The 14,429-nt window shown below is 37.2% G+C and overlaps 1 protein-coding gene across 2 annotated transcripts in view; it reads left to right on the top strand.

Annotated features, from left to right (window-relative positions):
• Nucleotides 1-14,429, top strand: part of ADAMTS19 (ADAM metallopeptidase with thrombospondin type 1 motif 19) — a 149,924-nt gene that overhangs the window by 97,464 nt on the left and 38,031 nt on the right. The window contains exons 12-16 of one of the 2 annotated variants that reach the window (XM_061475659.1): nucleotides 112-239; nucleotides 1,652-1,821; nucleotides 4,917-5,044; nucleotides 7,278-7,398; nucleotides 10,746-10,826. In XM_061475659.1, the coding sequence (XP_061331643.1) occupies nucleotides 112-239; nucleotides 1,652-1,821; nucleotides 4,917-5,044; nucleotides 7,278-7,398; nucleotides 10,746-10,826 (628 nt within the window). Of the gene's footprint in view, nucleotides 1-108; nucleotides 240-1,651; nucleotides 1,822-4,916; nucleotides 5,045-7,277; nucleotides 7,399-10,745; nucleotides 10,827-14,429 lie in introns of both variants that reach the window. The other variant, XM_061475658.1, reaches the window with a different exon arrangement.

Below are 14,429 nucleotides of genomic sequence, written 5' to 3'. Positions count from 1 at the left end.
CATGTATTGAACAAAATGTTTATTTTATGCTTCCTGTGTGCTTGTGGGTCAGTGAATTGTTTTGCATATGACTTGATTTATTTACTTAAGAGCTGAATTTTCACCTAGCAGTGTAAGGCTGGAGAATGTATCAATCGGACCTCTTTTGTGGAGCATATGGAGGGGGAGTGGAGTGCCTGGAGCCCTTGTAGCCGTACTTGCAACACTGGAATCACCAGTCGACAACGCAAATGCCCTGGGTAAAAACAAGTTCAGGTTACCATTGCTGTTCATCAGAATTTCTGAACAGAATTTAAATCTTATGAATACAGAAGCCCATCAAGATAAAGTTCTCCTGTACATTGGGGGTTGGAACTAGATGATCTTAAGGTCCTTTCCAACCCTAACGATTCTATGATTCTATGATTCTATAAGCAATTTTTTAGCAATACTGAAAAACACTCTAGGAGAATAGGTATTTATTGTTGGTTGGGTTTTTTTTATTGCATGGTAACACTTTTTATCCTCTTTTCTGCTTCTGTCAAAAGCTTAGATAATATTAATGGGAAAATGCAGCTTTCTTTTTAAATTTCACCTGAAAAAACAACGGAAAATTAAATTCATAATTTTTGAATTTCAGAGCTAAGTAATGAAGACAAGTAGAGAAGAAAGGAGAGGGGAGAGGAGGAAAGGGAAGAATAGAAGAACAGGAGGAAAGGGAAGAAGAATAGAGGGAAGGGCAAAAAAAGGAAAGGGAGGGGAAGAAAAGAGAGGACAGAGAAGGGAAGGGGAGAAGAGGAAAAGGGATAGCAGGAGGAGAGTGGAACAGTGCAGGGCAAGCCAGGGGAGAGTAGATGATTTAAGAAAATAATAGAACAAAGGGAAAAATGAAGAAAGCGTAACAGATTTTGGGAAAAAATGATGACAGGAAAGACAGAGGGATTAAAAAAGAGAAATTTGCATAATGAAATGTGAGGAAAACTTGGATATGGTAATACAAAAGCATGGTAGTCTAACAGAAGCCTTAGATGTGCAGAATGCTTTCATATTTACTGACATCTAAGCGCCACTTCCAGCTGTATGCCTAAAAGCTACTTCTAGAATTTCTGATGTCTCAATTTTGCTTTTATTTATTCATTTTTTCCAGGCAAGGTTACAAATAATTAGCTCCAGTTTCTGCAGTTCTCAGTTCTTTTGAATTTGTTCATTAGGACCTGAAAGCACAACTGGAGAGACCGAAAAGAAACAAGATATGTTGTCTGAACTTTGCAACACCACACTTTTTAAAAAGCATGGGTAGCAAACCAGCAAGTCTTACTTCCTTTCAGTGGCACCTTTGCCTCTGTCCAGATAGAGAAAAGTCACCTGAACTATATCAAAACTGCAGTTGAGATTCTCTTTCCTGAATGCTCCTACTAGTACTAGTGCTTCTTTTGGGCCAAATGTACATTATGGTTTAGCACCCATGACTCTTTGTATGTAATGAAACCAGTACAAACTGAAGGCAGACATGCTTTGTTCTGTGACTTTGACTTTTTGTGGGTGATTTTTTAATGTTGTTTGTCACCAAAAAAAAACTTGTTATTTAAATTTGTGTCTAGCATAAACTGTGCTGTAAGTTTGACAAAACATTTCAAACAATAAAGCATTATATTTATGCCATCTTTTCTAGTTCAGGCCTTGAAGGAGAGTGTCATGGTCCAATGATGCAGTATAGAGTATGTGAAAATCCTTCTTGTCCTGCTGGCGTGCCTGCCTTCAGGGACTGGCAGTGTCAGGCTTTCAGTGCCAGATCTTCCTATCAGAAGCACGTGCACCAGTGGCATGCTGTCATTGATGATGGTAAGTATAAACCATCACCACATCCTTATCATCTGCTCATAAGGCTTATATATTGTTGCTGTTGTTGTTGATCAAGACAGATAAAATAAAAACTAAAGCAAGCAAACAAATTAACCCAAATCCAAAGGGTTTTGGCAATTTTCATTTCATAGACAAGATCTGGTGTAATTTTTACATGTCCTGAATATTTTGTCTTATATTCCTGTTGAATCTGCCCTTGATGTGTAATGACTACCTTTGAACTGAAATTCAGTATCAGTTTGGTCCTGTTTAATCAGAAATGAAGTATGAAGTGACTCGGAAATATAGCTTTCTAGAGGAATGCTAAATCATCAAGCTTGCATAAATCAGTTATACTTCTACCTACAGAGCTAAAAAGACAATATGGATATTGTAAGCTTCTATTTTTAAGGAAGGAGATACTACATTTAGCATAACACTTGAGTATTTCACATACTGGTGTTCGATTTTGGCATAAGTCCATATGTTATGCATACTGCATACTTAGGTAAGTTTTCTATAATTCCTAACAGCTGCTGCATGCAAAGTCCAGGCATACTGCATGCATGCTTCAGTGTAACAAACTTGCTTAGATACCATACCATTAGGAGTGTGCTCAAGTAGAAGTACAGTGATGTTGAACTCACAGTATCTGCAAAGATAATGTTGGTGTAGAATATCAGCAACTACAAAGCAAAACATTATACCCAAATTCTTGCTAGGAATGTGAACAATAGCTGCCATTCCACCAAATTTTCTCTAAATCTTTATGTGATTTACTTACTCTAAAACCAAAACCAAGAATAGCAGCAACAACAAAAAAAGAAAACAAAAAAAAAACCCAACCAAACAAGAAAACATCAGAAAAACCTCAGTTATAAAAACGGTTAATTTGAGAAATTAGCAAAAGCACAGCAAGTGGTGTTAAAGAAGAGCCTGGAACGACACAGGAGTACTGTAGGTGTGTATTGTTACGCGTTATTGCCATTTATATTTAACTCTTACAACAAGCTATAAGAAACCATTAGAAAGCACAGTTTTTAAGAGAACTATTTTCAGAATCCTGAAAAATGTGAATTTCTTATCAAGAACTTAATATATGTCTAGCTAAACAAGGATTGATTATTTTATTTTAAGCCTTTTCTCAAGGTGCCAAGTGAAAACTTTTGAGACTGTTTTCATCAGGCTTCTATATTAGCTCATTTCATAGTAAGGAGAACTCCATTTTTTTATAGGTGCTTATCTAGTGGATTAGTTTTTGTTCCTTTTACTAAATTTTATGTTAGCACAGGAACACGTGATTTATATCCTAAGGTGTCAAAAATTTTCAGCCCAACTTTGAGAGCTTCAGTTATCTGATGAAAAATCTTGACACTCTCCTGACCCATGTTAAGGACTATGGATGGTTGCTTTCATCTAACTTTGCTCTGAGAGATACTATTGTCCTCAGTTTGTCCTTCAGGAGACATAAAAGTGGACATCAGCTAAAGTTCCCGTAATACAAAAATGCGTTGTTCCCAAATCCTTAATTATTTGCATTTAGTCTTTAGCAGACACCACTTGGGCACCGTGTCCAGAATAGTTGCTGTACTTGAATGAGGTCTCCTGTAGTCTAAAGTTGTCCTGTGTTGTTGAGTTACTGTCTTTTGGGGTTTAGTGTCCTTAAAATAATGTTTACAGTTTTAATTTTTTATTACTTCCAAAAATGCTGAAACATCCTTAAAGGTTCCAGGGAACTTTGGGATTACTATTTAAGGAGTATAACAGGAATGCAGAGGGCACAAAATCAGGCAGAGACTTAGGCCTCTCAGCTGGAGATGGTTTGTGTCTGACTGGCTTCACATATTGGCAAAAGAAATCATGTCTGTTTGCACCAGAAGCTGTGTCAAATTTAGTAAATTAAATGTGCCCAGAACACTCTGATGTGTAAGTCAGCTGGCACACAAGTCCAGTGTCTGTACATTTCAACTTTTTTTTTTTTTTTCTCTAAAAAGGATGGTGACATCCAAACTGCTTTTTGGAAATGGTCCTTTGCAGATGGCAATTTCCAGTCTAGACCAAGCTAGTGCTAGTTAGCACATGCAATAAAATGTGGCATAGACTGTTTTACAGTTCAGCTGTATAGACAGTAGAATTCCAGTGCCCATGAATATTTCCTGGAACTGTTTAATTCACTAATAAAAATGTACTCCAGTAATCTAGAAGTCAGTATGAAGTCAGAGTGGCATAGATTTTGTCCAAGTGAAATCAGTTTCAAGTTCAGGATTGACTCTATTCTTTCAGAAATCTGCAAGAGATTTAGGAATAACTTCTGAGTTTTACACTTGTGAATAAAGATATGAAAAAATCATGTCATTCTGTACTCAGTTAACCACTGAAAGGAGACAGTTCATTTTATTTGGTATTACTTTGGCAGTGTTGAAGCAAACTTCATTATTTATAAGTGATGACTGTTAGGAATACATGGATACATAGGATAGTGTTACTTTTTTATTCCCTTTCAAAATTAAAAATTAGCAGAATGTTTTAGAAATGTTGCAGAAAATTGCCTGACCTTGGTAAAGATGTTAGAAAGAATGCAGTTTAGTTTTCTATCTTTTTCTATCTGAGGACTTTTTAAATCAGTGTATTTTTCTTTCTATGGTGTCTCAGCTACTTAATTTTTTTATCTCTTTGACCTGCATATTTAGCAAATCTGGAAAGTGTTGAGTTTCTTTGTGAACAAATATTCGTGATCTTCCAAATATATAGTAGAATTAAAGTATAGATTACAACCAAAGTATTCCACACCTGTAATGTGCATATTCTTAATTGCGACAATGAACATGACAGGAGTACTGTGTAGGCAAGTTTATAGTGCCAGTAAGCTCTAGAAGGAAAAAAGGTTTTTCAAACAGCTGAGAAAAGAATCACAATCTTTTTGTTTTCACTGTATCTAAGATAACTTGTTATACTAACCTAGATTTATGGCGCACAGATAAGCAAATACCAGTTTTAACAATAATGTTGATAATAATGTTGATAAGAGTAATTCTGTATTTTTTTAAGTGACCTTTTACCAATTTGGTGTTTTTTTCTATTAATTGCTACCACAGAAAATCCGTGTGCCTTACTCTGTTCACCAGCTGGAAAGGATCAACCCGTTCTTCTAACAGAAAAAGTGATGGATGGGACTTCTTGTGGCCAGCATGGGTTAGATGTCTGTGCAGATGGTAGATGCCAGGTACGTATTACTTGTTTCAAACCTAGGTACAAAGTCTCACGTATGCTAGCACATGAGTTTGTTACGTGTGATAGCATGTTTCACTATGTGTGACCAAATTTGAATGTCTCTTTTTATGGCATACTGAAATATTTTAAGCTAATTTCACTCACTGCAGTGCAGTATGTGAAGCAGCTGATGGGTTAGCTTGGGAAATTTGTATCTGTGATGATAAGGATACTTAAACTGCTCCAGAGTGGAAAATAAGTATAACGGATTTAATCTTTTAAGGTAAACCTTAGCTTTCAACAGGTTTGGAAATTTTGCCATGGAGTCTAGGTATGTATATCTAATTCTGCCCTTTTCAAGAGTTCAAAATTTTACATTTAAATAAAAGACCAAAGACGCAGAGTAACAGATAGTGGTAATAACAGAGTAGCAGATAATTAAAGCTGAGAACTTATGCTGTTTCTCACACTCAGAATTCATTTGGTTCACAGTTCTTTTATTGCTTTTGTAGTGTATCATATGGAAAATCTTCTATATAAAAATCCACACGGCTTTTATTTTCTTTGTCTGCTTCTCACTGCACGCATTAAATTCAGTAAAAAAAACTTCTAACACAGATACAGCATTGCTAGATACTGTAATAAGTTCAACAAATCACTTTATAGATGCATGCATGCATAAACACATACAAATATATACATGTAGGTATAGTTATCCTTTCTTGAGTGACTTAAGTGCGTGCAAAAAGAATACTTTTGAATACTTGTTGACTGGGGGCTTAAGCTCACCATGTAACAATTGTAGGTATAATTGAAAAGGTGATATATAGGCCATTTTTACCAGAGGAAAAAAAAAAAAATTGTTTTTTTGAACGTTTACACTGTGATCAGTATTTTGAAATCTTTATTGCTTTTTATTGATTCGTTATCAAACATCCTTGAAGTTTAATTGGTTTCATCAGATGCATATATACAGTGCACAAGATTGCTCTGTGATGACTTCTCCAGACTTTGATAGGCTTTTACTTCATATCAGGCCAGCATATCCTAACTATATTCCTACTGTCAACCTACCATTCACATTTATTGATAGAAATGTGTCTAATATAATGATGTGGAGGTTCTTGATCAAACTCAATTTGTTTTGAACTGAATGCTTTTTAACAGAGCACAATTTACAATACATATTCCAGACATGTTTACATTCTATTCAAAATTTAGGTTCAAAAACATTAGGTTGACCTTAGACAACACGTTACCACTGTAACCCAGCAATGTGCACTTGCAGCCTAGAAGGCCAGTCACATTTTGGTTTGCATTCAAAGGAGTGAGGCCAGAAAGTCAAGAGAGGTGATTCCCCCCTCTACTCTGCTCTTGTGAGACCCCGCCTGGAGTACTGCATCCAGCTCTGGAATCCTCAGCATAGGAAATATATGGACCTGCTGGAGAGGGTCCAGAAAAGGGCCACAAAAATGATCAGAAGCATGGAGTGCCACTGCCATCATGTCAGGCTGAGAGAGTTGGGGTTGTTCAGCTTGGAGAAGAGGAGACTCTGGGGAGACCTTATTGTGGCTTTTGAATGTTTAAAAGGGGCCTTTAAGAAAAATGAGGAGAGACTTTTCAGCAGGGCCTGTTGTGATAGGACAAGGAGTAATGGTTTTAAACTAAAAGAGGGGAGATTCAGGCTGGATTTGAGGAAGAAATTTTTTACAAGGGTGGTGAAATATGGGATGTGCCACCCCTGGAGACATTCACGGCCATGCTGGATGTGGTTGTGGGCAACTTGATCAACTGGAACTAGTGATCTCAGCAACCTGATCTGCTCATTGCAGGGGGATTGGCTACATGGCCTGTGAAGGTCCCTTCCAACCCGAACTATTCTATGCACCTCCCATATTTTGAGTAGAAAGCAGTAGAGTTGCACATGTTGCAGGTGCTGAGCAGGAGGGCCTGTGAGGCGTGTGCTGCCCAGGGTGAGGTGGGAACGCAGTTGTCTTCCTCTTGGAGAGCAGCTGATAGAGTTAGGCAACCATATAGGGAGACTGAATGCAACAATCTACATAAAATCACAGAAAAAATTAGTATGGAAGTGATGTCTCTACATGAACTACTGAAACTCTCATTCCATTCATAGCTAGATCATACTAGGTAGGGTGTCTTGCAAAAGGGTGAGATGCCTGCTACTAAAGGCAGCTTTATGAAAAACATGGCCTTTGTCACAATAGCTTTATTTTCTTCTCCCACAGAAATTTGGCTGTGATGGTATATTAGGATCCTTGGCTCGTGAAGATCATTGCGGTGTATGCAATGGTAATGGAAAGTCATGCAAAGTTATTAAAGGTGATTTTAACCATACCAGAGGAGCAGGTAAGTCTGTTATCTCAAATAATCAGAGAACCAGTAGCTGTTTGATTACTTTGAGGATTGGGAACTATAAAAGGTGCACTTATTAACCTAAAGGTGCACTTTAGATTATGTCATTCCTCACAAGGACTTCTGATCCACTCTCATTAAGATAACATGACATTTAAGATAAGAATGCATGAGTATTTTTAATTAATTGCAAATTGTTTCGATTATAATATAAGGAATTATCTAATTTGTCTTCTTACAGCATATTAGTTCATAGAAGAGTCTGATTTTTAAAAAATCTGTGAAACAAATATACCATAAATTCTTATAGTTTAGATTGGGAACTACAGACCCATCAATTTCACCTCTGTGCCTGGCAAAATCTTGGAGCAGATTCTCCTGGAAGGCATGCTAAGGCCCATGAAAATCAACAAGGTGCTTGGCGACAGCCAGCATGGCTTCACTAAGGGAAAATCCTTCCTGACCAATTTGGTGGCCTTCTATGATGGAGCTACAGAACTGATGGACAGGGGTAGAGCAGTTGATGTCATCTACCTGGACTTGTGCAAAGCGTTCGACACTGTCCCACACCACATCCTTGTCTCTAAATTGGAGAGACATCAATTTGATGGATGGACCACTCGGTGGATGAAGAACTGTCTGGATGGCCGCACACAAAGAGTTGTGATCAATAGCTCAATGTCCGGCTGGAAACCAGTAACGGGTGGTGTCTCTCAGGGATCAATGTTGGGACCGGTCTTGTTCAACATCTTTGTCAGTGACATGGACAGTGGGATTGAGTGCGCCCTCAGCAAGTTTGCCGATGACACCAAGCTGTGTGGTTCGGTTGATACGCTGAAGGGAAGGAATGCCATCCAGAGGGACCCTGACACGCTTGTGAGGTGGGCTGATGCCAACCTCATGAAGTTTAACCATGCCAAGTGCAAGGTCCTACACCTGGGTCAGAGCAATCCCAGACACAGCTACAGGTTGGGCAGAGAAGAGATTGAGAGCAGCCCTGCGGAGAAGGACTTGGGGTGTTGGTTGATGAGAAAATGAACATGTGCTGGCTTCAGTGTGCGCTCGCAGCCCAAAAAGTCCACCATATCCTGGGCTGCATCAAAAGGAGCATGACCAGCAGGTCGAAGGAGGTGATCCTGCCCCTCTGCTCTGCTCTCGTGAGGCCTCACTTGGAGTATTGTGTGCAGTTCTGGTGTCCTCGACATAAAAATGACATGGAACTGTTGGAACAAGTCCAGAGAAGGGCCAAGAGGATGATCAGGGGCCTGGAGCACCTCCTGTATGAAGACAGGCTGAGAAAGTTGGGGCTGTTGAGCCTGGAGAAGAGAAAGCTGCGTGGAGACCTCATAGCAGCCTTCCAGTATCTGAAGAGGGCCTACAAGGATGCTGGGGAGGGACTTTTCATTAGGGACTGTAGTGAAAGTCAAGGGGTAACGGGTTCAAACTTGAACAGGGGAAGTTTAGATTGGATATAAGGAGGAAGTTCTTAACTGTGAGGGTGGTGAGGCACTGGAATGGGCAGCTGCCCAGGAGAGTTGTGAATGCTCCATCCCTGGTGGTGTTCAGGGCCAGGTTGGACAGAGCCTTGGGTGGCATGGTTTCGTGTGAGGTGTCCCTGCCCATGGCAGGGGGGTTGGAACTAGATGATCTTAAGGTCCTTTCTAACCCTAACTATCCTATGATTCTATAATTTAGTTTTCTACAAAATAAATGTCTGAACTGTGATCTGTTACCTCGAGTAAAGCCACTAAAGCAAGCTAGGCAATGGGAGAAGATAAAGCCCAATATGTTAAGAATTCTTTCATATTTTCATTATTTATTGTTTTTTACTTATCATATCGTATCAGAAAAATCAAATAGATTTTCTGATGCACAATGAACATGAGTTTTTCAAATACTGCTGTGACCTGTTCTTGGAATGAGCACAATTGACTGGCACACTACTATTGGCAGAGTAGAGGATTAAAATCCTAATAATATGGGCCATGCACCATGTATACCTTCTCTCCAAAAAAAGTCTTTGCTTTGAAACAGCATTTGCCCAACTCTTTTTAGCATTTGTTTGCCATTACGCTTTCAGTTTCTTGAGTAGAAAATGTGCAGAATTTTAAGACACTAAATAAATCACATTAAAAAATACTGAGATTAGAGCAGACAGTATAGCTTTAAAAATCAAGAACTTCACTGCATTATAGACTGAAATGTAGTACTTTTTTAAAAAATAAAAGTTAGGCATAGTCATCAGACATTCATCTCTGCCCGTCTCTTAAGCTGAAGGTAATGCAGAAGCAGGGATCTGAAATCATGGAGGACAAGACCAAAAACTATAAAGAGGGTGACTATTAATAGAAATTAAAATGTGTCAGCTTTCTTTTGTAGCTGATGTGAATATCCACACGCTTTCAAGTTTATTCGGGGTTTTGTGTATTTTCCTTCTTAGGAAGCTAGACTGTCAGCAATACTTAGAAAGCTTTACTAGTACTTGAAGAAACTGAAGTTAAAAATGCGTCTTTGCAGCAACTTAATTTTCGTGTTTCAGATAGGTGTTGTAAATGCTCAGTACTTTGATATAGAACTTACATAGCTTCACAGAATAACAATTTGGTTTACTTTACAATTTCTTAAGTTCTTAAGGGACAAGCTAAAATAGATTTTTATTTATAACATTCTTGCTTCCACAGTGTTTTTCATCTGCATTGCTTTTTCACCTCTTTTTCTTAAAGCAAACTGCTCAACACCATATTTTAGTCCAACACTTTCAGAAAGCCATTGTAATGTAAAGCAAATAACTAATAAGGAGACTTAAACATTAAACCATTCGTATCAGGATTTGAATGTGTAGAAAACACAAGAGAGAAAATATAAAACAAACTAAACCAAAGCAAAACAAAAAAAAACAAACAAAAAAACCCCCCCAAAAAAATAAAAAAAACAAACCCACACAACAGTGGAAGGGTGCTTGGGTTTTAGTGCCGTATCATTTCCCTCCACACTCGGTGAAGTTGGAATCCCTTTATGGTCATCCAGAGGTGATGGTGACACTGAACTGAATGTCCAGAGACAACTTAGCTCCAGCCCCAGCCTGCCCAGCCTCACTAATTCTTGTTACATTTTACTTTCGTCTACTCTTTTAATTTTATATTATGGTGTATATACTACACATAGTGCACAGTTTCATAGCTTGCTTCAGTATTTTAGGAGAACCCTCAAACCATTACAATATATATATAGTAACTTGTTACACTTAAAAAAATAATTAGGGGAGAAGAAATGAAAAAATATACAATATTAATTTTTCTACACCTCTTTATTTAACTTGGGACATGTGGTCTCATGTTTAGGTTATGTGGAAGCTTTGGTGATACCTGCAGGAGCAAGGAGAATCAAAGTTGTGGAAGAAAAACCAGCTCGCAGCTATTTAGGTAAATGTCATCTATATCATGTATTTCAGGTATTCATGTCCTGTTTTGGACAACACTGAAGAGTGTTAGCTAAAGATGCTTATATGATTTAAAAAGAAAAAAACAAAAAACAAAAAAAAAAGGAGTGGAAAAAAAAATCTGTGAAATATATGCCTAAAGAAATTTTGTAGAAATAACAAAGTAAAAAATTTGTAATCGTTATAGCACCATTCTTCATTGAGCTTTCGTCTCATCATTTTGTTTAGAGAAACATTTCAAAGAATGTATCAGATGATTTAAGAAAAATTCTGCATACATCAACATTTCAATTTTCTGTATTGAAAGCACTAAAGAAAATATTTCACATTAAAAATAGCGAAAGGAGTTTTATGCTGAAACATGTAATGATTTGTGCTCAGACAACGAAAAAAAAACCCCATTGTCCAACATATAGCAAACCACCAACAAAGTTAAACAAAATTTGTAAAATCAGATTGAAAAAGCAGAAAAGTATTTCTTTGCATTATTTTGAATTGTCTGACTGTTTTAATGAACAAATTTAATCACAATGAATTTTTATTTTTGGAGGAGGGGTCATTTGGGGTTTTTTTGTTGTAGTTGTTTTGGGTTTGATTTTTTTGGTTTGTTTTTTGGGTTTGTGGTTTTGCATGGGTTTTTTTAGTTATATACTTATATGAAATTCTTTTTAATCAAAACTTTTTTTTCTCTCCTTTAATGAGTTCTGAAGCTGTTGTGTAGGAAACTATACTTTCTTAGTATTATTATTAACAGTGTGTGAGTATCTGAAGTACCATAACTGGTGCTGTCCCATGCCCTCCTTAAGTTTAAATTGGGAGAGACTTAGTATGAGAAATAGAATAATGAAGTGAAGAATTCTCTAGTTTAATCACTGTTCTTAGTTCTGCTCAAAAGTAAGATCTACATTTAAAGAAACTTTTTCTCTGAGTGTTCTCAATTGAGAACATTCAATGGAGAGAATTCAGAAGATGTTCAATCTTAATTATGATAGGCTAAGTTATCAGTGGGTGACTCTTGGTTTATCATGGGGTCTGCATCTGTTGTGTTAAGATAATAAGCGGAGATTTAGAGATCTCAGTTATTTCAGTGTTCACCAGTGGACCACAGATGTGGATATATGAATGTCCAATCAAGTTGGGGTTTTTTTGTTGTTTTTTTGTTTGTTTGTTTGTTTGTTTCTCCTCTATGTCTACCATGTTAACATACGTGGACAACAGAAATACTATTGTACTATTGGTTTTAGTTGTTTTGTTGTGTTTTTTTTTAATAATGCAAAAATCAATAACTGTTGGAATTGTATTTAGGGAAATTATGAGTAGGAAACTGATTCATCCCTTACCTTAAAAAAGGGAAAAATTATGTAATGCTTTTTGCACTCATGAAATAATGTCAGTCCTCCTGCTTATTTTTGAAAGCTGCTAATTAGCTTTTAATTGCTTGTTACTTCAATTTTACTTTTCTTAATTTCACTGTCAATCTGAATGAAGATCAGCCAGTATTTCTCTGAAACATTTTTTTGTTAAGCCTTTCTGGAGAACCAGGAACAGGTCTGTTACAGTATTTCAAATTAAAACCTGTGTTGTTGCATTTTTTTGGTTTCTTTACTAGCAGAAGGTATTTAAACTTCTTCATTTACAGGAGATGTATTCTGAAAGTGTAACAGTCTGAACTGAAAAGGAGTAACATTTTAAATGGGTATATTTTTTGATAAGATGAAAGTTTTGGGGAGAAAGCATATATATTTCCTATTAGAAACAATATTCTTCAAAATACTGTGATGAAAAATGTGAAATGTAATACAGATTAACTTCGTGATTCTGATTTGTTTTCTCTTACAGTTCTCTATGCTAACTTTGTGTTGCATAGTACTTTACATTTCTGTACCTCTTTCTCTGTACATTTCTCTATACCCCATTTCTCTGAACACATTTTAGCATTATGGTTTTTCAAATAATATAGCTCATTATACAATCAGTAATTGTATAATTAGAGATACAGCTGTAAACACAGTTTAATCCAGTATACGCTGAGAGCTGTGGTTTACAAAGTAGTAGCTCATTTAAACTGAGGGAATATTTGACCTCTGTTGTATAGCACAAGTCAAATACAGAGGGAGTCAAAATGAAATACCCTTCTCTGTATTTAGCTGGTGGTCAGGAACCAGAGTCACTATGATCTGAAAGCTACAATGATGTTGCTAAAGTGATAACTAAACCTGCAGCGCACATCAGTAGCATCATTGTGTGATTGTGCTGTTGAAAAGCAAATCTTCAGAGGAGTTGTACCTGACCACCTCAAATATCTTCTTTATCTGAGGTATATCAGCATATACCACAGTAGCAGGATCTGTGGCATCCTAGGAGAAAAGATAAGGTGTAGGATGCAGCTGCTTTTTCTGAATTGATTGATCTGTTGTAGTCTGTCCCATATGTTCTCCCCTGTGGGGAGGAATGAGCAGTGATACAGCCAAACATTGGGTATTTGTTCTCTACTGAAGTTATATGAGAAAATGCATGAGAAACTCGGATTGTTCTTTCATCAAAGATGGAAAGCATAACTAAATTTTACACAGAACAAAAAGTAAAATTCACAATCAGAAAGATGTCAACTTTCCTCTTAATTTGGAACAATTACCTTTTTTCTTAACCTCCCTGTAAAGTGTGGAAATTTCAACTTAAGCAAAAATTTCTAAGTTAGTACAGTGGTGTAGTATTTCACATTTTCCCATAGAAAAAAAATAAAGGATCAACAGAAACAGATTTAGCAAGTGGATCACCAGGACCAGGGCACTGTTGCTCCTCACTGAGCACTGGGAGATGCAATAGCTGAACTGTGAAATGTTGCATCTCTATGGCTGCATAGCATATTGCACCTCATGAAAATAGAAGTGTATATCCCTTGTGCAGTAATTAAAAATATGTTGCACTCACCACCACCACTTAACTGTGACTGTGATGATGGCTGTTTTATGCTCTGCAGAGACAGACTTGTAATTAGCAGCCTTATTCTAGCACTGAAATTTTGGTCTTGGTTACAGATGAATTAAGTTTTCACAGGCTGAAGTTTTTTTGTCTTTTTTAGTTGTAGATGTATTGCTGGATTTGTTTTATAACCTGAGAGAGGATACATTTGTGCAATGAATTTTCTTCCTGTACATCATTACTTTGTACAGAAAATCCTCCTCTATCAAAAGCTAAGTAGACTGGGAATATGTGTGTTATTTGGAGTAAAGCTCAATGAACTTGCTTACAATATGGGGTGTGACAGAGTCAAGAGCGAAGTTGGATTGCCTGAATTAAATCCTAAATTTTAGGCTTGAGGATACCCTTTCTTACTTTGTTTAACTCCAGTGCCTCAAGTGAGGAATTTGAAAGCAGAAAATGCAAGATCTGACATACTCCTTGAATTCCACTGCCCTGCCCAAGTTACTGTGCTGTGGCACGCATGTTCTTCTTAAAGACAAGAGAAAATGATGCAAAGTCAGCTGCTCGCTAGAGAGAGAATGCTGCTCCATCTGAGCAGCATGACCCAACTGGACCTTGGTGCTTTCAAGTACGTTTGTTTTGGGAAGAGGTTTGGCCCTAC

This window comes from Pezoporus flaviventris, unplaced genomic scaffold, assembly GCF_033815535.1.
Source record: "Pezoporus flaviventris isolate CSIRO_AGI_PZ_B2104156 unplaced genomic scaffold, CSIRO_AGI_Pfla_v1 ptg000086l, whole genome shotgun sequence".
In the NCBI taxonomy this organism is placed as follows: domain Eukaryota; kingdom Metazoa; phylum Chordata; class Aves; order Psittaciformes; family Psittacidae; genus Pezoporus; species Pezoporus flaviventris.
This window is presented reverse-complemented; position numbering and strand designations above follow the sequence as displayed.